Below are 24,569 nucleotides of genomic sequence, written 5' to 3'. Positions count from 1 at the left end.
GTATGGTTAATCAAGAGTAGCTAACCGTATTCTACTTATGGCCCGCTAATGGCACAACAGAAGCTGAAGGCTTTCCTCCTCTTTTATACAATTACAGCAAATAGTGCCCAGTGAGAACTCATACCCGGAACGATAGACATAATTAGGTTCAAAACGGTTTTTGTTCGTCCTTTATCGTAAAAAGAATGTGGGTGGTCGTACCTCTCATTGCCTGTACGTCAACACTACAGTTGCCTTTAAAATACCCGTGTCTATGGACAGCTGAGTATAGTAAAAAGTTCTACACGCTTTTTCCAACCCTGAAAACTCCAGTACTTCTCTTCATTTGGCACTTGCCCTTAAAACAAGTTTGGTCCTTTTCAGACTAGTCCGAGACGGTCATAAAACTTAAGTGGTAGTCTTGTATTATTTTCGGCCAGTTTGATGGTTTCCTTGCAGGGTGCATACACTTCTTTGTTTGGATTTACTTAGTCTCTGCAGTGGCATTGAAACTCACCACCAGGCATGCTTAACGAACGAAACGATATCATTTCGTTACGATAATCAACGCTAATAAACGAAACGAAGTCACTTCGTTTCGTTTATTAACCTTAAGATCGCCAAATTAACGTTAATTTGACGTTCTTAACGTTAATAAACGAAACGAAATGACTTCGTTTCGTTTATTAACGTTGATTATCGTAACGAAATGATATCGTTTCGTTCGTTAAGCATGCCTGCTCACCACCATATTGTGGCACAGTTCAATAACCTTTGACTTTGAGTACGCTGCGCAGCCACGATAACTCGAGAATAATATGCGCAATGCAAGCGACCATTGAAAGAGGGTCGTGGCTGCAAAATTGTTTTGCAATGAAATGAATTGAAAATATGAGAATAGAAAAAACTTTTTGTAATATACAAAAACTTGCATGTGAAAAAACAAGATAAGCACAGAGAGGAAATGAGTACTGGAAGCTAAGCTTTGGAAAGTGTTTCAATAAAGCTTTGAAGAGAGTTATTTGTTATATACCTATTTACTTTATACATTAGGGCGGTCCTCAGAAATCAAATGATCGATTTTGTCATTAACTGTTGCGTAACAAGTCACGCCAGCTATCCCTGGCCTCGCAACTCAGTGGAGGTCTCGAACTTCCCCTGCTTACAAATACGGTTGCCAATAGGAAGCATCTTATTTAATTCGCATAAAATGGCCATTTCTGTTGCACGCACCGTGTTCACTCTCATAAAAAAATGTAAAGCGCGATAAACTCAGAAGAGATTTTAGGCCGAGCTTCTCTTCCAATTTGTGTTGTGCTCCTTTTAGTTTATCCTACAAATTGGCGGGCCAGGACCTACTACTTGTTTAATGCCGACTTCTAATGGCATCTGCAAGGCAGATGAGTTTTCACTGAAAAGCTTTTAATGGCAGAAATACACTCGGAGAGCTTGCCAAACACTGTCGAGGAGCCTTAGATAAATTTCTTCCTAAATCAAAATCTTGTTTCTAAAATTGTAATGTTGCTTTGCCCGGGGCGTGAACCCAGGATCTTTTGTGTGGTAGGCGGGGCAAGCTACCATCACACCACGGCGGTCGCAAAGCTTATACAGCTTATCATTAAACCTCCGCGCATGCGTAACGTTGGCATCATGGACAGATGGACTTTTTCCTCAAATACCCCAAGGGCCATCCTATCTTATTTAGATACCATACATGATTCCGAGCAATACAACAGGACAGATATGAGCGACTTATAGAAATTTTGTATGCAAATAAATACCTCCTCATGATTTCGGAATATTTTATCGTTCAGTTAATAAAAGCTTTTTAATTTGGAAGATGTAGTGCTGACCGCCTTCCGTAGGACGAGTTACATTAAGTACCTTCCAATCCTGTGTCGATATATTCAAGTTCTGAATGCAGAGGGCGCAGCGTATCACTCGACTTCCTCACGCATGAGATCCCTACTTTGACTTTTATTATCGGGGTGATCTGGCTCCATCCACCACCTTAATCTGCGCGCTCGTGCCTTGGCTTTTGAGGTTTGGAACAACTTCATATAGCCACTTCAAGCTCGCGGATTTGTTGCATTTACACGAGTGTACCATCTTGCTGAATCAAAGGTTGGAAGTGGCTTGCTTGGTACTTCCGCATCACCTGGAGCATTAAGGTAATATGCTCACTTACTCTACACGTCCAGCGTAGACATCTCAGTTGGTGGCAAACTGCCAAATTCACGTGCGCTCTCTGACTTGCAGCTTTCGAGGTTGTCGCTTTCGGAATAGCTTCTACCTCGGTATTGGAGTCCATATGGTCTACAGCTTTAGGCCTATTCGTCTGGTGTGTGTGGTGCCCTCGCGGCCTTGGGACTGGACCATTTGTTCCTCTTGAAAGCAGGCGTGTCGTCTTAAGCCGTCCGTTGCCTCTTCATTGTGCCACCCGTAGCTTTATTCTCGTACTGGTTATGGTACCTAGGGTTTCTCGCCTGAAAACTATGTAACTGCTTTCGATCTTTTTCGACCGCCCCACGGGCCCATTACAAACACACACTCTCCAGTTGGGTGTTGGGTGGGGCACTGCTCCTAAGCAATGGAAAGTTCTTAGAATGTGAGGGAGCTTACTTTCTCTGCTCCGCACCTTTCTAAACTTAGCTACTTTCGCTCTCCAAATCCGACACCTTGTAGTGCTTTTGTCTTCCTTGGTTTGCGACTGAGTTCTGTCTCACACCCTCCTCATTTACATAAGATCTTAATTTGTTCATCTTGGTCGTACGACCACCTGCCCGACAAGACGGGCTCAGCTGTCTAATTTAAAAAGCGGCCCTTACTGTGGTATGGCCATCCCGATAGCAGTCCGCTTTGGACCGAATATATATCCTGGCTCGGAATCATTCAACAGGCACGGTCCACATAGCACCCTGGATAAGGGGAGTTGGTAATTCTTGGTGAACAACATCCCACCGCCTTCTCATGAGGCGAATCGTAGTAGATGCAAGTCCCTAAACCGCTCAGCCACATATTCGGGCACTATACAGCTCGGCAGAGCCCCCAACCCCTCAACCGTCGGCAATGTGCCTACCCTAGTGAGGACAAAAAAATATTGCTAGGTTACCAAGGCGGAGCACCTATGGTGATAACGAAAACGGAGCACCTGACATTTAAAATGTCAATGCAAACTCTCGAATACCAAATTATCTAATAAGCTAGTATATTTTATTGTTACATAAGTGAAATTGTTTAATTTTGATTGAAAATTGCAACTAAGGACTAATTTTACTTTAACATACACAAATAAAAACTCAACTTATAGACTAAATGCTTAAAATGTCATTATCCTGAATCAACAGAGTCATCATCCTCATCATCATCTTCATCGGCACTATCGTCAAGTTCTGGCATAGGGAAACGTAATATCGCTGCTATACCAGTCAGATTGGCAAGTTGCTCTCCAGTTATATGCATGCTCGAGAATATTTTCACTTCACCGCCCGCCTCGCGTACTGATTCAACTAAATTAACATATTCTTTACGCTGATTCACATCTTGACAACGAAATAGATTATCCGATATCATAAGCGTTTCTATCGCCATCGCTTTTGCTGCCTCCATTACATGTTTTTTGCCATAGAATGCTCGCGCCGGCTCACTATGTAATATTGTGTAGAAATGTTCCAACACCTTGACTTCACGCACAGCTTTTGTATCGGATATTTTGGCCATAACACTAGGATCTTGGAGAACCTCCTTTAAAGCTTGCTTAAATCCCGATGATGAACGTACAAGTATAAATTTACTTTTATTATCCAATAATATTTTAATATCAGTTTTCACAGCTTGTTGGTACATATATTCGTAGAATTGATCGCGTACAAAACCGGGTGATGCTATCAGCACACATTTGACTATATCGAAATTGACATGCCTCAAAATACCTTGCATGACACTTTCGTAAAATCGCACCAAGCCCTTTTCATGTTGTTGTGTGAAACCTTTACGTTTACGTGGTATTGAGACTTCAATTTTACTACGCACCATAGTCATGCTGGATGTTATTAGACAAATATATGCCAGACCTTCCTGCATTACAACAGCTGCCAAATCGGAGGATTGTACCGGATCGCAAGCCATTTCGATGCGTTCTCGTGCTATTGTATCCCATTCGACTTTGCGTATTTCAAATTTTCGATTCAGTTCCAAGTCGAGTGTGTGATATGCACCCATTTTAACGTATTGATTTTCCTGAATATTGCGTCCTTTTAAGCGTAATTTGCATGCCTGTGTATCAAAATCTATGGACTCGACGCTTATTGTTAGTGTGGTGCGTACACGACTACTGGTCGATGAGCCCGTTGCTGATTCATTTTGTACTTTTCGTATTGTTGTGCTCCGCACGGTATCCCCAACGGCAATCAAATTGTAAGTATGCCACATGTCTTCTGGCTCTTCCGGTATAAGGGTGTAGGAACCCTGTATCGGTTTATCGAAATTTTTACTGACCAGCTTCATTTTTTAGCTGAAGTTGTAGAAAAATTAAATTGCTTTAAAATTCAGAATACTATTTTGTGATATTTATCGTAAACAAGTGCCATTTATGTATATTAATTTAGTTTATAATTTAAATATTGTGAACTTTCTAAGTTTTTTTCTACGTACATACATATGTACGAATTTATGTACATTTAGCAGATACGCGAACAGAAAAGGTATATTTATTTAACTCTGTGCGGTGATACGCGGTTAGATATCGGCTAAAATTGGAACCCCGAATGTGGACTAGTGGTGGCACTAGTTTTTTTTTTTAATAAAATGGTTGATGGGATCCTCTCTTGGCAAACGAAAATCTACATGTCACTTATCGTACCTCTACTGTTACATGGCGCAGAAGCATGCACGCACTCAACATCTGCTGGGGCGGCTGGTGTTCGAGAGAAAAGCTCTCCTGGTCTCTATGCATTGGCGAAGAACTTCAGAGAATTAAAACACAGCGGCTACCCTGACGAGCCCATGTTATGCGTATGAAAGATGAGGCTTTGGCCTATGCAGAGAGAGGGCGGCCTCCATTCCGCTAGAAGGACCAAGTGGCGTCAGTTAGCCTACCGAAGAAGTGACTAGCGTAACTTGTTGGACGACCACACCCGTTCAAACGGTTAATCGCCAATTAAGTAAGTAACTTAGGTTTATGTGAATCGCAAGAAATTGAGAGTGTTCAATCAGCTCATTTTAGTCTTTCGTACATTATTATTCTTGCAGGAATTTGTCTTGGTTTTGAAACCTTCCTTCATCCGACTGATTTTCTTTCTGGTAGTTTTTCGGGCATTTCTGGTAGAATTTCTATCAACCGGCAGCTCCTCGAACTCACGCCGTTTAGCTTCACGTTTCTTTCTTCTAGGCGTCTCCTTTCCGTCTTAGGACCGTTTTTAACATCTTCAATTAGCGCTTACTGGCAATTTATTTGACAGAAATACATTTCGATGATCCGTCAGAAAAAGTACCAATTACCGTTAAATGTAGAAGGTGAAAACGGCGCTTAGGGCGACCTCGGTTCCTTAGGGCCGTTTTCACCATCTTTTGTTAACGCCTGCTGTTAAAACAATGCGTGCGTTCGTTGTTGTTGTTGTTGTGGCAGTGCTTCGCCCCACCTAACAGCCGCGACCGATCACAAATTGTCATCAATATCCTCTAACGGGAGTCCAAGGAAACTTGCTGTTTCAACAGGGGTGGACCATAAGGAAAGGGGTGTTAGAGGCGTTGGTTCCACATTACAATTAAAGAGATGGTTGGTATCATGTGGGGACACATTGCAAGCGGGGCATACATTTTGTATGTCGAGGTTGATTCTGGATAGGTAAGAATTTAACCTGCTACAGTATCCAGAACGAAGTTGAGCAAGAGTGACACGCGTTTCCCTGGGGAGTATGCGTTCCTCTTCCGCGAGTTTTGGAAACTTTTCTTTGAGTACTGGATTCACCGGGCAATTCCCGGCATAAAGGTCCGACGCCTGTTTTTGGAGTTCACCAAGGACCTGCTTGTGTTTTTTCGCTTCATACGGCTGGGTTCTCAGGTGCCGTATTTCCTCAAAATGCTTACGGAGATGACTCCTTAAGCCCCTAGGCGGTGCTGGCTCATCAATCAGATGTCTGTTGGGATGCTCAGGTTTCTGGGGAACAGGAACTGTTTGGTCAGCATCTCATTTCTCTCCCTGATGGGGAGTATTCTCGCCTTATTATGCAGATGGTGTTCTGGGGACATAAGAAGGCAGCCCGTGGCGATTCTGAGAGCAGTATTTTGGCAGGCCTGTAGCTTCTTCCAGTGGGTAATTTTTAAGCTTGGCGACCATATTGGGGACGCGTAGCACGTAATCGGCTGGCTAATTGCTTTGTATGTAGTCATGAGCGTTTCTTTATCTTTTCCCCAAGTACTGCCAGTGAGGGATTTGAGGATTTTGTTACGGCTCTGAATTCTCGGAACAATTGCGGCTGCGTGCTCACCAAAATGTAGATCCTGATCAAACGCCACACCCAAGATTTTGGGATGTAGGACAGTCGGTGGCGTAGTGCCATCGACGTGGATGTTCAAGATGGTCGACATTTGGGACGTCCATGTTGTAAATAAGGTCGCGGAAGATTTAGTCGGTGATAATGCCAGGTTTCGCGAGGCGAAAAAACTGGAGAGATCAGGGAGGTAGCCGTTTATTCTATTACATAGCTCAGCGATCTGTGGGCCTGGGCCTGTGGCCATTATTGTGCAGTCATCGGCGTAGGAAACGATTGTGACTCCTTCCGGTGGTGAAGGTAGCTTAGATATGTAGAAATTAAACAAAAGTGGGGACAGGACACCACTCTGTGGCACCCCTTTTTAATTCTTCTTGGTTTTGATGTTTCGTTTCTAAATTGCACCGATGCCTGCCGACCACCCAGATAATTTGCGGTCCACCTTTTAAGACATGGGGGAAGGGTGGACCCTTCCAGGTCTTGCAGTAACGAGCCATGGTTGACCGTATCAAAATCTTTTGATAGGTCTAGCGCTACGAGTACTGTTCTATGGTGGGGGTTTTGATTTAAACCGCAATTTATTTGGGTGCTAATGGCATTTAGCGCGGTGGTAGTGCTATGGAGTTTTCTGAAGCCATGCTGATGACAGGCTAGCTGCAAATTTGCTTGGAAATAGGGGAGCAAAATGGCTTCAAGCGTCTTTGCTACTGGCGATAGGAGAGATATCGGACGATACGACTCTCCTATGTTAGCTGGTTTCCCAGGCTTTAGTAGCGGGACCACCTTGGCCATTTTCCATTTTTCGGGTATGACAAAGGTGGAAAGAGACAGGTTGAAGACATGCGCTAATTATTTGAAACCCTCTTTCCCTAGGCTTTTAAGCATCGGCATGGCTATGCCGTCTGGGCCCACTGCTTTGGATGGTTTAGTGTGACCAATGGCGTCCTCAACCTCTTTAGCGGTGATGGCGTGCGTTCGTCTTGCTTCATTGCTCGTGGATTAACGACTAAACCACTAAGACTGTGATCATATAACCCTTAATGGCACAGTCAAAGTTTCAGCTTTGAAGACCCTGGTTTAGAGTCAATTGACAATGAAATGTATTGCAGAATAGATGACATCAATATACATATTTAGACAATGCAAGTTTGGAATCTTGCGATCGATTTTGAAGTAACCTGCCGATAGGTTCTGAACAAGATAAAAAATCACTAAGCCGATCCGATAGATTTTTGAGATTTTTTCGTTGGGAGTTTTTCTATAAATTTTAACGAACTTCCAGTTCAGCCAATGACTTGAAGCTTCCCTACAGCATTAGGAGACGGTACTACTTCCTATTCTGCCCTCTCGTAGTGCTTTCAACTGACACTTACAATTGTGATGTCCTACGAAATGGCAATTGCCTTCTTTGCAGAACTTTTGAATGCGTTCTTAAATGGTTCATTTCTAGGTGGTTTTGAAAGAGTCTGCGTTATTGGTACAAGTGTTAACAAGTTTATGCTATTTTATTCCAGTGTTTCTACTGTTATGGTTACGGCTCCTACTTTCGCCTGTGATCTGGCAGACCCTACTCTTTCTACTACCTTGGAACTATAGCAATACACGTATATCGCCTATTCCGCCATTCGGGCTTCCTTGCGCCAACCATCCACCACTATTGAGGCCCTTCGAAGCGCAGAAGGAATCTGGTAATCTGTTCGTCCTGTATTTCATGACGCTTTACTATTATGGCCGTATGGTCTGAGCTCAAGCTGCCAAGAGGCACTGAGCCTCGTTGCAGTTGTTAACGCTATGTTCCATGCCACCAGGTCTACAGGAGTGCTAGGAGTGTGCTGTATGGCATCAGGGTTGCTTTCAGGGCTCCAGTAATGCTAGGTATTGAGAGCCTGCATACTCCCTCTAATATTTAAAAAAAAATGCAAATCCCCAATAGCCTTCGAAACGATTTTAGGCCGAGCTTCTCTTCCAATTGGCATCGTGCTCCTTTTAATTTTTCCTACAAATTGTTGGGACGGGACCTACATATTTTACACCGACTCCGAACGGTATCAAGCAAGGCAGATGAGTTTTCACTGCGCAGCTTTTCATGGCCGAAATACACTTGCCAAATCACCGCCCCCTCTAATTTAGATACTAAAATAACGCATGTGTTTAATGTAATTTTCTATAAGCAAAAAAATGGGCGTGGTTACTGGCCGATTATGTCCATTTTCATACGTTCTACCTGTTTCAACAGAAAGCGGTGCATTCAATTTCAAGGCAATATCTCAATTGGATCAAACGTTATGGCGAAGAAATAGTTAATTATGGAAAAATATAAGTATAGTATTATAAGAGTTGGATTTAGCTTTCCCATGACAACATTTCTAGTATTTCTAACAAAAACTTTCAAATAGCCATACAGGTTTCAAATCTAGACATTTATAAGAAATCTATTGGTGCAAAATTCGTTTCATTTGGATGAGCTGCTTCATAGCTATAGGGCAGGACTTTTATTTGTCCTTAAAAAACAAAAAAGTCAGGATTTACTTTCGGTCTTTTAAACAAAAAGTCCGGGTTCAATAGTTTACTTCGGACTAAAAAATTAAAAAGTCCGGAAATACATTTTTCGAGGGACTTATATTATAAAAGGAACAATAGGATCTAAAAAATGTAGGTTAATGTCGTCTATAATTTAAAAAATCAATAGCCTATTTTTAAATTAATCATAGGAAATCCTTGTGTAGTTTATGAAGTTTATTTAATATTAATAATTTGCTGTTTTACATATCAGTTCTTTTGAATTCAGGTACATATGTAATTTGCTTAAAATTCTAATAGAGTTGCATGAATATAAAATAAGAAAACGCTTTTTCCTCAAGATTTAAGAAATTTGGCAAGAATTTGAAAGAAACGAACATCAAATAAAAGTTTAGGGCAAGGCGGATCAGTACAAGGTGGTGTTATCACAGGGACAGGTTGAAGACATGCGCTAGATAATTAAATCCCTCTTTGCCTAGTTTTTTAAGTATCGGCATGGGTATGTCATCTGGGCTGATTGCTTTAGATGATTTAGCTTGAACGATGGCATCTTCAACCTCTTTGGTGGTAATGGCAATTGAGGAAGCGTTGTGTTTATGTGTGCGCGTCTGTTGGCCCGCCGTCTGGCTTTGTCAACCATAGAATGCATTACATATTGTCGGCAGAAAGCGCTCGCACATTTTTTCGCATCCGACAGCACTTTATCGCCAAGATGGAAATTTGGTTGTTGTTGTTGTTGTTGTAGCTCCCCGAAGGCTTTGGGGAGTGTTATCGATGTGATGGTCCTTTGCCGGATAAAGATCCGGTACGCTCCGGTACCACCTCACCATTAAGGTGCTAGCCCGACCATCTCGGGAACGATTTATGTGGCCACATTAAACCTTCAGGCCATCCCCTCCCTCCCCACCCCCAAGTTCCATGAGGAGCTTGGGGTCGCCAGAGCCTCGTCTGTTAGTGAAACAGGATTCGCCGCGGATAGGTGAGGTTGACAATTAGGTTTGGAGAAGCTATATATTGCGCTGGCAACCTGAAGGGTTGCGCTACACACCCCTTGAATCTGGTATTTTAGTCGCCTCTTACGACAGGCGGGGTCGATAGGGACTTTACGGTGGACCATATCTTACCTACAGCGGCAAAGAGGTTACTATTCTTTAATTGCTCCTCCCATTTCACCCGCTTGTGTTCGTCCACTAGCAATCTGATGCTATGTTTATATCCCTTATTTGGGGGAGGCCGGGGTCATGCTGTCTTATAAGGTCACGTTCTCTCGCTAGAGTTGCGACCTCCGCTGAAAAATGTTTCGCGATTCTTCCAGCGGGAATAAAACGAGGCGAAGCGGAAAGCATGCTCTCCTTGATGGGCATCAATTGGGATAGGGAGGACAGCAAAACGATCATGAGTACAAGTTTTGTAATCTTCCCCCTTTCCTTTTTGAAAATTGATGAAAGTGCGTTTTTCAGTAGTGATTAAGTCGACAAATCGCTCGAGCGATAGGATTATGGGTAGGTGCTCGGATACCAATGTTACCATCGGCTGCCAGTTGACGCAGTTTAGGAGTCCTGCGCTCACGGTTGAGATATCTGGCGAACTGTGACAATTTCCTACCATACAAGTGGGGGCCTTCCCGTTTATTATGCAGAACGTCGTTTGATCCTAAGATAATGCGATTATCTTAGGTGTGTAGTGTGCTGATATGCACAATACAGCAATACAGACTACGAGGACGACGCGTTTTGGGGTCTATCCCAGAACATCCCGTCCGATGTAACCATCCCTTACACACTGACAAGAGTGAGACCGTCCTAAAAGGATTATTTCCAGCAAACGCAGCAAACCCATTTCTCTGGCGCATATGGCACAGTCCCGCTGCAAGGATCTGCTGAGATGATAACAATTTGTGGGAGGGACGCAACAAATTAAATGGGGTTACACTGAAATGACAGCCCTTGGTCGGGAAAAATCCTGGTACCGGCTGCCTTAGGAAGCGCACAAAGTCTCTATTTTGGTCCGTTTTTTATGTTTACCGCCCCTTCTAATGCACTTTTGCCTAATCAAATTCAAAGAAGGTCTTACCTTCATGTGGGTAATTCTATACGACAGCAAGATACTCTTAATATACGTCCAAAAATAAAAGGAGGGGTGTCAAAATACATGTTTAGTCCTAGGATTGCCAATCGGAAAAAAAATTGTTGCGCCTATGGTATCCTTGTGCATAACACCTTTCTGCATTTGCCGGTCCACCAATGGTGTGGGATCGAAATTAAATACGTGCAAAATCCACTTCACTTTTTTCCCTATGTCCAATAAAATTACAGGACCCGCATGAAAAGTTTTAATTTCTTCTGCAAATATCTCTTCACATATGTATGCAACATTTTTTATTTTTCGTCTTCGAATTCGTGATTCTGGTATCAAAACGCATCTTTCGATCATGTCACGATAGTTTGAGACGTGTATTAAGAGTGTCATGCTGTCATGTAGAATTACCTTAATGTGAACTACTGAGCAAGCTAAGAGTAAAGTTTTCCATTAGTGTTCCACGCTTTCACAATAAACATAAATAAGAGGTTATAAAAAAAATATTTATTTAAAACGTTCCCTATACTGCCCGACTAGTCTATTTTTGGAGTTATTCGAGGTGAAAATCATCAAGTTCCTTTGGTTGATCTAATATTACGGTAACGTTTTACAAGACGGTGGACCACCTAATTTTTATCGAAAATTATCAAAGGTGGTATCAAAAGACGCGTCTGGACCTCCGTTTTAAGAATCCAAAAGCGGAAATCAAAAAATTTATTTGTCGAAAGTTATTTACCAAAAACCCGTAAAATAACCCCTAGAGGGTCCGAATTACGGGGCCCGATCCAAAGTTTTTTTGCATAGAACACCTTTCTGCGTAGGCTGCCTTCGGCCGCGCTTATAAAAAATGGCCCTGGGTGGGTCCGACACCGATTTGGGGATCAAACTAAATGCGCGCAGAACACCTTTCAGCATTAGTATGTGTGTGTACAACAAATCTGCAAAAAACACAACAACCACATGAAACTTTCAACCGATTTTTTGCGTATACCTTTTGGCAGAAATACAAATTTAAATTTTCGCTTTCGGATTCTAAAAACGGAGGTCGAGACGCGTCTTTTGATACCACCTTTGATAAAAATTAGGTGGTGCACCGTCTTGTAAAACGTTACCAACATTACTTAGCCCTAGCTTAGAGACCTCACCTGTTAGGACGGCGAACCAGCAGTCAACCCTTTTTATAGAATATTATTCTTTTTGGTGTCACACGCCGAGGGTAGTGACCGGTTACAAAAGAGCCAATTTTGTTGCAAAAAAAAAATACTCAAACGCACGTGCATATACATACACTTATTGCTGAGCTAATCACGCGAATACACAATAAAGCACTTCACTAAACTTGGTGGGTTAAGAATTTATTAACTTAATTTTAAAAATGGCACTCCTTTCTGTACTATTTAAATTTATTTTTTTATAATTTACCTGCGCCGGTCTTCTTGGTTTCGCAAAGTCCCTTGTCAACAATTATGACATTTCATAATTGTCAAAATCAGTTGTTGCCCAGTGTAGCCGTATCAAGAAAAAGTGTTCTAAAAATCGATAAACAGCCGATAAAAGCTTTGTAGCGTTTAAGGCATCGAGTCCCGGTAACTTCGAGCCTAAATCCCGTACCTCCCCAGCCATTTGCCATCCCGAAATCCCGCGATTAGATTAAAAAAAATGACGTATATTGGAACGATTTTCCGTTGACAAGGGATAACGGAAATATATATCAATACAATATACATCTTTTATCCATCCTGTCGGAAAATCTACTATACAAAATAAATCATTTAAAAAAATCCCGGTATTCCGGTATTTCTCCGGGATCTCTTATTTCATATTTAAATATCTTTAATTGGCTTATATTTTTAAGTTTATATTTCAAACCAGAAAAAAACTCTTTTCCTGTATGTAGTATAGCCTTCTTTCGAATTCAATGGTAACAATCTATAGATGACCCCGAAAAATACCGGGATCCAGAGGTTGTCATTTTCAAATCCCGAAATACCAAGATCGCAAAGAATCTTCAATATTTGATACCTTCGTAGCTTTCCTTAGCATTACATGCACATTCCCCAAACCTCATGTAATAAGATATAGGTAAAGCCATATCTAAAGTTATCTGTAATAATCAGTAATATGTAAGTTCTCAGTAGTTACCCTCTATGTGCAGAACATTTATTAATACCCACTAAATATTTTTATCGGTTTCTTCATCATTATATTACATTTTCACATTTCAGGCTGGCGAAAATAAAGTAAAATGCTAACAATGAATGCACCAAATGTCCCATTTTGGGCGAAAAATTCCAAATACATACTAAAATCGCATTTCCGAAATGACTCAAATGAGTTCATTTCATCGCATTCGGCCTGCAATCCATACATCCGATCCAAAGAGACTTTTGAAATTTTCTTATTAAAAGAAAATCGGCAAGAACACAGCGGTTAAACGACATATCATTCCTCGTGTTCCAATGAAACGTGATCCAGACACGGATAGAGATTTAACACGCAAATGCAACAACAATGTGACCCATATGGATCAATTTTTGTTGCATTTGCATGTTAAATTTCTATCCGTAGGTGGATCACGCTTCATTGGAACGTAACTATTATTTAGTGCTGTACCAGAGTTATAAATAGCGGTTTCCAATAGTTTTTTAAAGCCAAAATGAAAATTCTACCAGGAACTATTTTGAATTTGTGAATTTCTGTTTCTACTATTGTTTATTAATTATGTTAGCGCATTTTCTTGCGAAGGATTGGTATCCTCATAGTTGAATCTTGCAGGGAAGGTTAAGCGCAATGCGCATGAGGCCAATATAACAGCTTTCAAATGCTAATTTGGAAGTACGCATTTTAAGGCCAGTGAAACTCGTTCATATTATTCTTGTGAATTGTCCAAATCTGATAGCACGTTTTTTAATTTAGAACAAAATTTTACTAAAAAGGCAGAGTGTGGAATATCTGTTAGAACTAGAACATTCTCATAGGCCATAATATTCAACTGCCAAATCTGCCCCATTCATTATCATAGCCTCGGTGGCGCAGTAGGCAGCGCGTAAGTCTCATAATCTTAAGGTCGTGAGTTCGAGCCTCACCCGGGGCAGTTACTTTTTTATGTTTGTTTATTTCTTCTTTTAAATTAACAGGTCCACATTTGGGCAAAAATTACATTTTGATAGCATTATGTACCTTTTTAAACGGTTTTATTTAGCTTGAGTTGACAGGCAGGCCACATGCACGGCCTCACGGCCGTTGTGAACGAATCTTGTAATTGAAATTTAAGTAACTTCCCGATAAGCTACAAGCTTGAAACTTGGAATATAGTTCAGAACCCGATGACATTGCAATAATAAGAAAAAAATCGCCGCTAGGTGGCGCAAGGATCGAGATATTCGCAAAATTCGCATTTGTGGTCCGATTTTGCTCATATTTGGAACACATAAACCATGCAAGAATAGAAATCGACCTATCAAAAAAAATCGCCGCTAGGTGGTGCAAGGATCGAGATATTCACAAAAATCGTATTTGTGGTCCGATTTGATTTGGTCCATATTTGGAACACATAATACATACATGAATAGAAAGCGACCTATGATGCTCGATTTGGTTCATATTTGGAACAAATATTGCATACAGTCCAGTAGAAGTGACATCAAAATATTTTGGAGTTGGAAGAAGGACAAGCATACGTGGCGCAGAGTCGAGTAAGGTCTTTGGAAGGATTATGTATTGAGGACTTAGGTTGTAACAAATTGTCAGGAAAGAGTCCTTGTAATAATGAGTCACTTAATGAACTAAATAGAATGAGAAATAATAGGCAATTAAATAAAGACTAAAAACTTGAAAATAAAATAATTTAAAAAAAATTTTAAGTTAAACGGTTTTATTGAAAACAATACTTACATGAAATAATAATAATACGAAAAGCTAGAAAATAATTAGGTAGGTCCTAGGTACTAGTCATCACACTCCTTATCAATCTAGGGCGTTGATCAGACAATTAAATAAAAGCGTTGGACGCGTCATATTTCTATTGATAGTCATATATAAGACCAAGTGAACCTTAATCAGGTTATGCTACGCCTCACATTTTTAGAAATTTCACGCGCCCAACGCCTTTATTTAATTGTCTGATCAACGCCCTAGATTGATAAAGAGTGTGATGACTAGTACCTAGGACCTACCTAATTATTTTCTAGCTTTTCGTATTATTATTATTTCATGTAAGTATTGTTTTCAATAAAACCGTTTAACTTAAACATTTTTTTAAATTATTTTATATTAAATGGAGGATACTGCTCAGTAGGCATTAAATTGTTAAGTCCGGAGGTACCCATAACTTCAAAATTTCAGATTTTTGAGTCAGCTCCTGTGCCCGTATTACGTGTTACGATCCGTGATCGAAAGTAATTTTTATAAGCTTTTATTTAGTTTCACTTGGCTGTTGTTTGTAATCAAATCTTGTAAGTTTGCAAATTTGATACACTTCCCGGTGTCTGATTGAGCTGAAATTTTGCAGGCATGTATAACTCCGATGGCAATGCAATATTAATTTGCGAGAATTCAATAAATTAATCGATAACAGAGTTATCGGCAAAGATTTGTGCTCACAAGCAATAAAAGCCTAAGCCCTCAAGAACGCAGGTAACTTCGCTTTGTTTGTTGTATACTACGAATGTAGAAGTCAGGCTGTTATCGCTATATGTTGCATACTTTTCTGCGCACTTGATTTTGTTTTACAGATTTTTGGCGATGGAATTTTAGCTAAGCGAAAGTTGGAATTTTATTTTAAAACAGAGCAGAGATCTGCAATGAGTAGTTGTAAACTAAACGCGACATAGGCAAAGTCACAATAAAATATGATTTTAAGTTAGTTAACACTCGAATAGAAGAACTTGACTGTTCAAAGTTGGCTTCGAAGAAATTACAAGTTTTTTTCTTTCTGATGCATTAAAAGAAATGGATAGGATGAGAAACGTTACAAATAACTAAGTAAAGATTACATAACTAATTTAATGATTCAAGGTTCGATTCGAGCTCAAGGCCAAACAAAATAATTGACAAACAAAGTAATTGACAATAAATAAAAATCCAGCATTATGAGTGATTTGCACCAGATGGCGCAACACTGAATAAATATAGTTGGTAAAAGGAATAGAAGTAGCAAATTTGCCAGTCAATCAAACCACCGCTGTATAGCTAAATGGTTAGCGCAGCGTGCCTAAAGCATACTGATGATGAAGGCTTAGCACCCTTCGAAATGGATCTATCTGCGCAGCTATGGCAGGTTGTCTGAAAAATTTTCTACTTACTATTCCAAAAACAAAATACAATTTTTCAAACTTAGAAAAATTAAAAAATAACAATAATTACCATTAGAAAAAAATTATTGTTCTGGCCTTGAGCTCGAATCGAACCTTGAATCATTTATCAATAGGCCGATAAAAACAAAAACAATTGATAACTAATTTAAGCAATATTTTACCCTACTAAAAATTAAAAAAAAAATGCTATTTAAATTAAATTTAAGAAAAAAGCTTTTCTAAGAACAAGCTTTTATTAGTTGTTAATAAAAAGAACTAAAAAGTAAAAAATTAAATTAAAGAAAAAAACTTTTTTAAAAATAAGCTTTTATTATTAGTTAATAAAATTAACTAGGTAGGTAGGTTGAACTGGCCGGTCCATGAGGACCTCACATAGACTGATTGAGTCCGTAGTGTTACCAGAAGTTTGTTTTAACGACCAAACTGAAAAACCCTATCAAAAACCAGGACCTATGTTATAAAATAACTCCGTCCTCTTGGCAAATACTAGAAGCTTCCTAGGACTTAAGCCACTTGCTGCTTCTAGATCTGACAGCTGTATCACTCCTAATAGCTGGAGTCTTAGCCTGGCAAGTGCAGGGCACGAGCACAGAACGTGCTCGATCGTTTCCTCCTCCAACCCGCACTTCCTACACCTGCTATCACTGACCAAGCCTAATTTAAAGGCATGTGACGCCAGAAGGCAGTGTCCAGTCAGAATACCCGTCATGAGTCTACAGTCCTCTCTTTTTAATGATAGAAGCAACTGTGTTAGTCTAAGGTTGTAAGACCTACACATAATCTTCGACACTTTACAGCCCCGCGCTTGAACCTACGCCTTTTCTGCTTGGTCGATCATGTGCATCTCTCGCCTTCGCTTAATCTCGCCCAATCTAATTGGGACGTCTACGGAGCAAGCTTCAAGGGATGCGCCCTTTTTAGCTAATTCGTCCTGGGACCCAATATAGATGTATGCTTCTCCCTGTCCCGATTCTCTCCAGAGACTGCTTACACTCTAACACGCATTTAGATGCTGTGCTATGCGAGATTATTTCCTTAATTGCTGCTTGACTGTCAATATAAAAGTTAACACGGTTGCAGCTTAAGCTATTCTCTTCCAGGGTTTCTACTGCTTTGGTTACGGCTAATATTTCCGCTTGGAAAACGCTACAGTAATCCGGCAGCCTGTAGGATCTGCTTAATTCCGGATCAGCGCAGTATACCGCAGACCCTACTCCTTCCACTATTTTGGAACCATCGGTGTACACATGTATCGCCTCGTCCGCCATTTGCGCACCCTTGCGCCAACCGTCCACCACTATTGTGGCCTTAAGATCTCCCTCAAAGTGCAGGTAGGGAATCATGTAGTCTGTTCGTCTTGTGACTGAGGACGCTATACTACTATGGCCATATGGTCGGCGCTCAAGCTGCCCCGAAGCATCGAGCCTGGTTGCGGTCGTTAACGCTTTGTTCTTTGCTACCAGGTCTAAAGGTGTAATGTGCAGAATGGCATACAGTGCAGCAGTCGGGGTTGTTTTCAGGGCTCCCGTAATGCAAAGCATCGATAGTCTGCATACCCCCTCTAATTTTTTGAGGTATGTTGTTTTTTGTGTGGCTTTCCACCAAACAAGAACTCCATAGTATAGAATAGGGCCTACAATCGCTGTAAAAACCCAATGAGAAAGAGAGGGCGATAGGCCCCACGTACACCCCAGCATTCTTTTACATGCATAGAGTGCCGTTGAGGCCTTCTTGACCCTCTCCTCCACGTTGAGCTTCCATGACAGCTTACTGTCTAGGATGATTCCTAGATATTTTGTGCAAGGTTTCTCCTGTAAGGTCACCGCTCCTTACTTAGGCCTGGTCCAATTTGGGACCTTGTACCTCTTTGTAAACAAGACCATATCCGTCTTCTCCGCATTGACTTTCAGCCCGACATTAGATGCCCAGGTATGAATATCACGAAGCGCCCGATCCATCAAAGAACTAATCGTTGGAAGGCATTTTCCACTTATGACAATTGCAACGTCATCTGCGTAAGCCGTAAGTTTTACGGGTCCCTCATCGAATTGCCTGAGCAGTTGGTTGATGACCAGTGTCCACAGCAGAGGTGATAGCACCCCTCCCTGCGGCGTGCCCCTGTCCACTGATTTCGTGGCCTCGTACAATCCCCATTGTGATGTAATCTTCCTGCAATTTAACATGTAGCCGATCCATCTGATTAAGGCAGGATGTAAAATTAACTAAAAAGTAAAAAATAAATTGACTGTAAAGAAATATAACACTTTATAAGTTCATGGTAACCTTTAACGATAATTAGGCTTCTTCGTCTGCGACAAAAAAATTCCATATTGTGACGAATATTAGTGACACTAAGTGATACTCACATCACTAGTCTGATGCTAAGTAAATGAACCCACAATAACAATAAAGCAGACAGTCACTTGTATCTACATAAACGAATCAATCATTATGTCTACACATATGTCCGTACACGCAGCGGAGATCTGAGATGCTCCCAAAGTAGGCAATTATCTGTGGAAGTATCACTCACATATACACGCGCATATGAGAAGATATAATGAGCATCTGTAGTTATGTTATAGCTGGTAATTTTATAGCTGGTAAACAAGTAGCAAATTCTAGAAATAGAAACGCCTAGAAATATGTCAACGAGGAAGCCAAAAAGCATAAAAGCAGCAGCAGCTGAGGCACGACGAATCAGTTTGATTTAAGCACGCTATCTGTTGAGCAGTAGAAGTGTTATTGTGAAGTACTTTAATAAAGGCCATTTTGCATTATTGAGTTATTTATTCAACAGTTTAGTGATTCGAACGTTAGTAGAAGGTTGGAAATAAGAGGAATTTCAGTAAATTCTTTACAATATTGTACATAATTATATATTTTTAACATTAAAACTTTACACCTAAATTATTAAATCTTACAGTTTATATCACAGTCCTAATTGTTCTAATAAAGGCGTGTTACATTGTGATAGCAAGAAAAGGAGGTCCTAAATGTTCTTAATTATACCATCAAAATTTTACACGCTTTTTATTAGAACAATTATAACTGTGATATAAACTGTAAGATTTAATAATTATGTGTAAAGTTTTAATGTTAAAAATATATAATTATGTACAATATGGCATTTTTTTGTCGCAGACGAAAAAGCCTAATTATCGTTAAAGGTTGCAATGAACTTATAAAGTGTTATATTTCTTTACAGTAAATTTATTTTTTACTTTTTAGTTAATTTTATTAACCAACAATAAAAGCTTATTTTAAAAAAAGTTTTTTTCTTTAATTTTTAATTTGTAAATAACAATAGCTCTGATATGGTGGATCCGATTAATGGCATATGCGAACTAGCGACAAATAGTACTCGTTAGATCTATAAGTTATTGTAATCTATAGAAATAGTTTGACAGTTGCATATTTATCGCTCGGTTGAAAATGGGTTCCAGTCACTGATCATAACACGAAATACGGGCCCTGTTAACACAACTGATCTCACTGGTAATTTCAACAGCGATCAACAGTCAATACATGAGCAAATTTCAAAGAGAATTTTACGCTCACTGCGCTCTCTACTTTGTACTTATGTATGCTGTATACTATATGTATGCACATATTTACGAATGTATATGGCGGCCGCCGTGGTGTGATGGTAGCGTGCTTCGCCTACCACACCGAACACCCTGGCTTCACACACCGGGCAAAGCAACATAAAACTTTTAGAAATAAGGTTTTTCAATTAGAAGAAAATTTTCCTAAGCGGGGTCGGCCCTCGGCACTGTTCGGCAAGCACTCCGAGTGTATTTCTGCCATGAAAAGATCTCAGTGAAAACTCATCTGCCTTGCAAATGCCGCAACATTCATTTGACTACTAAAACGGTCAATTGCGAATCAACGATTTGTGCGCAGTTGATTCAACATTTTGTTGCGATGGATAAAAATTGGCAGAAATTTCGGTTGAATTGACCCGTATTTCGGTTGATTTTACCAGTCTTTTTCTTTCAGTGCATATGCTTAAACATTCATTAAATTACATTTTACATTTAGGACTCTCCCATAGTATGTGCATAGATTTTTTACACATCAAGTTTTTATTACACTGTGCCCAACTTGCACACAATGCATTTGCCATTCAACTGACAGCCAATAAACTACAACATAGCGAAATACGCGAATCCGATGGATGTTAACAAGTTGGCAACAAGTTGAGTTCATTAAATTCGTTAATTACTGCGATAAATAAGTAAATTTTAGACATTTGGGTATAGCTTCGCGACTTTTTTAGCCATTTTTACTCCGAATGTATTTTTAAAAATTTCTAAAATAAAATAATTTTAATCATTCCTGTGAACCCCTAATACCAAATAAATATGAGTTCTCTACAAAAGATTAATTCTTTTTCTGCTGAAAATTCGTTGAAAATTTCAAAGCCAGATGTATTTTCTTACTTTGAAAAAGAGAAATATAGTTATTCTTCAAGTCAAATAGCATTAATAGAGCTACAGTGGCGAAAACTTGTAACTATACAACAGGCATGCTTAACGAACGAAACGATATCATTTCGTTACGATAATCAACGTTAATAAACGAAACGAAGTCACTTCGTTTCGTTTATTAACGTTAAGATCGTCAAATTAACGTTAATTTGGCGTTCTTAACGTTAATAAACGAAACGAAATGACTTCGTTTCGTTTATTAACGTTGATTATCGTAACGAAATGATATCGTTTCGTTCGTTAAGCATGCCTGCTATACAATGGAAAAATGTACACTCCACCATGGAATTTTGGTCGGAAGTCCGAGAACATAAAAATGCATTAAACGAACCTCCTTTTTTAGAACTTGTCGAATTCATATTTAGTTTTTTAGTATTACCACTCAGTAACGCGGAGGTTGAAAGAATTTTTAGTGGCATGAAAATTCTGAAAACTAAATTAAGGAACAAATTAAAAATTAATATGCTTAATGCGCTGCTTAATATTAGATGCTCGTTAAAGCGCTTATCTAAATGTTGTAATGACTTTGAAATTACCGATGATCTCATATCTATGGTAAATAGCCAAATTTTATACCCAAACTTATGCTCTTCTGATTCTTCAGACGGGGAATATTTTATATAAATAATTATTTTGTAATATTTTTTATGTATATACACATATGCAATCATTTAAAGTAATTCCATGTGCTAGTCAAGGAAAATGTGCCTGATATGTTTTGAAACAGGAAGTTATTCTTAAGTTATGTTTATAAGTTTTTATTTACAAATGTGTAAACTAAAATATAAAAAAAATTTAATGAATTAACCAAAAAATTTCTGGCCTTTTTTTAGCTTCTTTTTTTTTTAACTTAGCATTTTCTAACCTTTTTTTATGCCAATCTAGCTTCTTTTTTTGCATCACCTGGCAACACTGCCTGATACATTCGGTGACAAATTATATCTGCACCGTTTGCGAGTAGAAAAATTAGTACATATACATATGTCTACAAAATACAATATTTTTTGTTTTAGGATTCATGTTTTCTAATATATTTTTAAAATCCGCGATAAAAATTTCATATTAAAAAAAAAATTATTTTTTTGATATTTGATGATGAGTCATTTTTTTTAATGGGCGGTGCCACTGTACAATTGAAGATCCTGCTGAGTATATAATGTTCGGTTACGCTCGAACTTAGACACCCTTACTTGTTTTAATTTCAAATAGGTGGAAACCTTACGAAAACACCTTCAGTGGCAGCACTTCGGTAAAAAATCTTAGAATGTGATACATTATCTATGTGCCAAATTTCATTTAAATCGGTTAAGCCGTTCCCGAGATCGTAATAAGATATGTATGCAAGTGACGTGTTTTCTTTGAGTAGCGGTTTGACCTCGCTCCTATAAACTATACCACGTACCTTGCTCCCACTTGTATGCTCGAGTGGATTGACTGTGACTATACATATGCTCTCATTCTGTATTACTTCATACAGCATACTAATACTACACACTTACATATTACGCACACTGAAAGAAATGGTGCTTGCAAAATCAACAAATTGTTCTTGACTTAACGGAGATTCGGTGAAATTGATCGAATTGTGGTTAATTCGACCGAGTTCTTTGTCCAGCGAACAAATTAGTTTAGTCTTTTCACCAGAAGAGAAACTGCCGCTCTTAAGTTAACAAAATTCTGTAAAATTGAGAGATTCCTAATCAATCTAACTGATCTTTTTGTTAACACAACTGATCTCACTGGTCATTTCAACAGCGATCAACAGTCAATACATGAGCAAATTTCAAAGAGAATTTTACGCTCACTGCGCTCTCTACTTTGTACTTATGTATGCTGTATACTATATGTATGCACATATTTACGAATGTATATGGCGGCCGCCGTGGTGTGATGGTAGCGTGCTTCGCCTACCACACCGAACACCCTGGCTTCACACACCGGGCAAAGCAACATAAAAATTTTAGAAATAAGGTTTTTCAATTAGAAGAAAATTTTCCTAAGCGGGGTCGGCCCTCGGCACTGTTCGGCAAGCACTCCGAGTGTATTTCTGCCATGAAAAGATCTCAGTGAAAACTCATCTGCCTTGCAAATGCCGCAACATTCATTTGACTACTAAAACGGTCAATTGCGAATCAACGATTTGTGCGCAGTTGATTCAACATTTTGTTGCGATGGATAAAAATTGGCAGAAATTTCGGTTGAATTGACCCGTATTTCGGTTGATTTTACCAGTCTTTTTCTTTCAGTGCATATGCTTTAACATTCATTAAATTACATTTTACATTTAGGACTCTCCCATAGTATGTGCATAGATTTTTTACACATCAAGTTTTTATTACACTGTGCCCAACTTGCACACAATGCATTTGCCATTCAACTGACAGCCAATAAACTACAACATAGCGAAATACGCGTATCCGATGGATGTTAACAAGTTGGCAACAAGTTGAGTTCATTAAATTCGTTAATTACTGCGATAAATAAGTAAATTTTAGACATTTGCAAATGCTATATGTTCAAGAAAATTTAATATTGTATTCTTCTTAATTTTTTTTTTTTGTTATTCGTATGTCACATTCTGTTAATTAGCACACATTTGTTCAATTATTGAAATTTTCGACTAGCCAAATTTCAGTTTGATTTTTACCGTTTTGTGTTAAGTAATAATAAATGAACATGTAGTACGCATACGACATGGTGGACACGCATTTTACACCAGATTATAAATTCCATGTTACTAGCATACTATGATTTTAAGATTAGCAGTTTGATCAAGGACACATTTTTTTTCGAGATGTATACATTATGTACGTTAGAGTGGTCTTAAAAATTTGTTTTCCGCAAAAAGACTGTACCGCCCCCACAATTTATGCCTTTGTATGTAAGTAATAAATATCAAAACTCCTGGGCAGATTACACCAGCTTAAGGAGTGGCACATTCCCATTGAAAATGCACAAACCCATTTTTTTTTATTTTCGAGAATAATGCCCTACACAATCCCAAAATAAGTTTTAAATATGCTATTTTACTTATAGTGTATTTATAACAAGAAAATTTTTTTTTTTTTTTTTTTGTATTCTTTTATTTGCAATCTATCTTTACGACAATAAGCAAATGGTCTAATTTTGTAATTTTAACCTAGGTCTTAACAGAAATGGTTTAGTATCCACTGAAACTAACCATTATACGCAAAAATGTGGAACGCTTCACGATTTTGCGTGTCATCCTTGCGCAGGGGCCATGCTAATCTTCTCTGTATCGTTCCAATTTTAGTATATGTTCTGCCGAAGCAAGAACATAACAAGAATATGAAAAAGGAAAATATTTTTTAGAAATTCGCGTGGCACTTTCCATTTTTCAATCAAGTATTTTCCAACGTTTCGGAAGACCAATTGACCAAGTCCAAATCCGTTACACATATTTCTCCCACATTGGTTAAGGACCACGCATATTTTATTAACATTTTTTTTTTTAATAAAGATTCATAGACCAGTGTAAAAAGTATTATCCTTGCGAAAAAAATCTTCATATCAATCGTATTTTACTTTCAAAATAGTGTTATAAAAAGAAATTTAAGAAACTAAAATATTTGAAATAGGTGTTTCACCACTCCTTCTTCGAGCATTCAATACTCTGCGTTTCGATAGCCATTACTGGAAGAAGAATTGAACTATTGTGAAGAAAGTATATA

At 39.0% G+C, this 24,569-nt stretch overlaps 1 protein-coding gene and 2 non-coding genes across 4 annotated transcripts; 1 reads left to right on the top strand and 2 right to left on the bottom strand.

The window, feature by feature from the left end:
* Positions 1–3,170: 3,170 nt before the first annotated feature.
* On the bottom strand, positions 3,171–12,562 carry pelo (protein pelota). Of its 2 annotated transcripts, none has more exons than XM_067787811.1 (2): positions 12,492–12,562; positions 3,171–4,492 (listed from the first exon to the last, which is right to left on the bottom strand). In XM_067787811.1, exon 2 carries the CDS (start codon positions 4,483–4,485, stop codon positions 3,310–3,312), a length of 1,176 nt encoding a protein of 391 aa, XP_067643912.1. In that variant the 5' UTR covers positions 4,486–4,492; positions 12,492–12,562; the 3' UTR covers positions 3,171–3,309. The 2 variants fall into 2 exon arrangements, with proteins under 2 accessions (XP_067643912.1, XP_067643913.1); XM_067787812.1 differs by lacking the exon at positions 12,492–12,562 and adding an exon at positions 12,215–12,485.
* A 1,528-nt stretch (positions 12,563–14,090) lies between these two features.
* Positions 14,091–14,163, top strand: TRNAM-CAU (transfer RNA methionine (anticodon CAU)). Its single transcript has one exon. It is a non-coding gene; the product is annotated as a tRNA-Met (tRNA).
* A 9,905-nt stretch (positions 14,164–24,068) lies between these two features.
* Positions 24,069–24,175, bottom strand: LOC137234080 (U6 spliceosomal RNA). Its single transcript, XR_010947683.1, has one exon. It is a non-coding gene; the product is annotated as a U6 spliceosomal RNA (small nuclear RNA).
* Between the last annotated feature and the right edge of the window lie 394 nt (positions 24,176–24,569).

The sequence above is a fragment of the Eurosta solidaginis genome, chromosome 5 (assembly GCF_040869045.1).
Source record: "Eurosta solidaginis isolate ZX-2024a chromosome 5, ASM4086904v1, whole genome shotgun sequence".
Taxonomy (NCBI): domain Eukaryota; kingdom Metazoa; phylum Arthropoda; class Insecta; order Diptera; family Tephritidae; genus Eurosta; species Eurosta solidaginis.
This window is presented reverse-complemented; position numbering and strand designations above follow the sequence as displayed.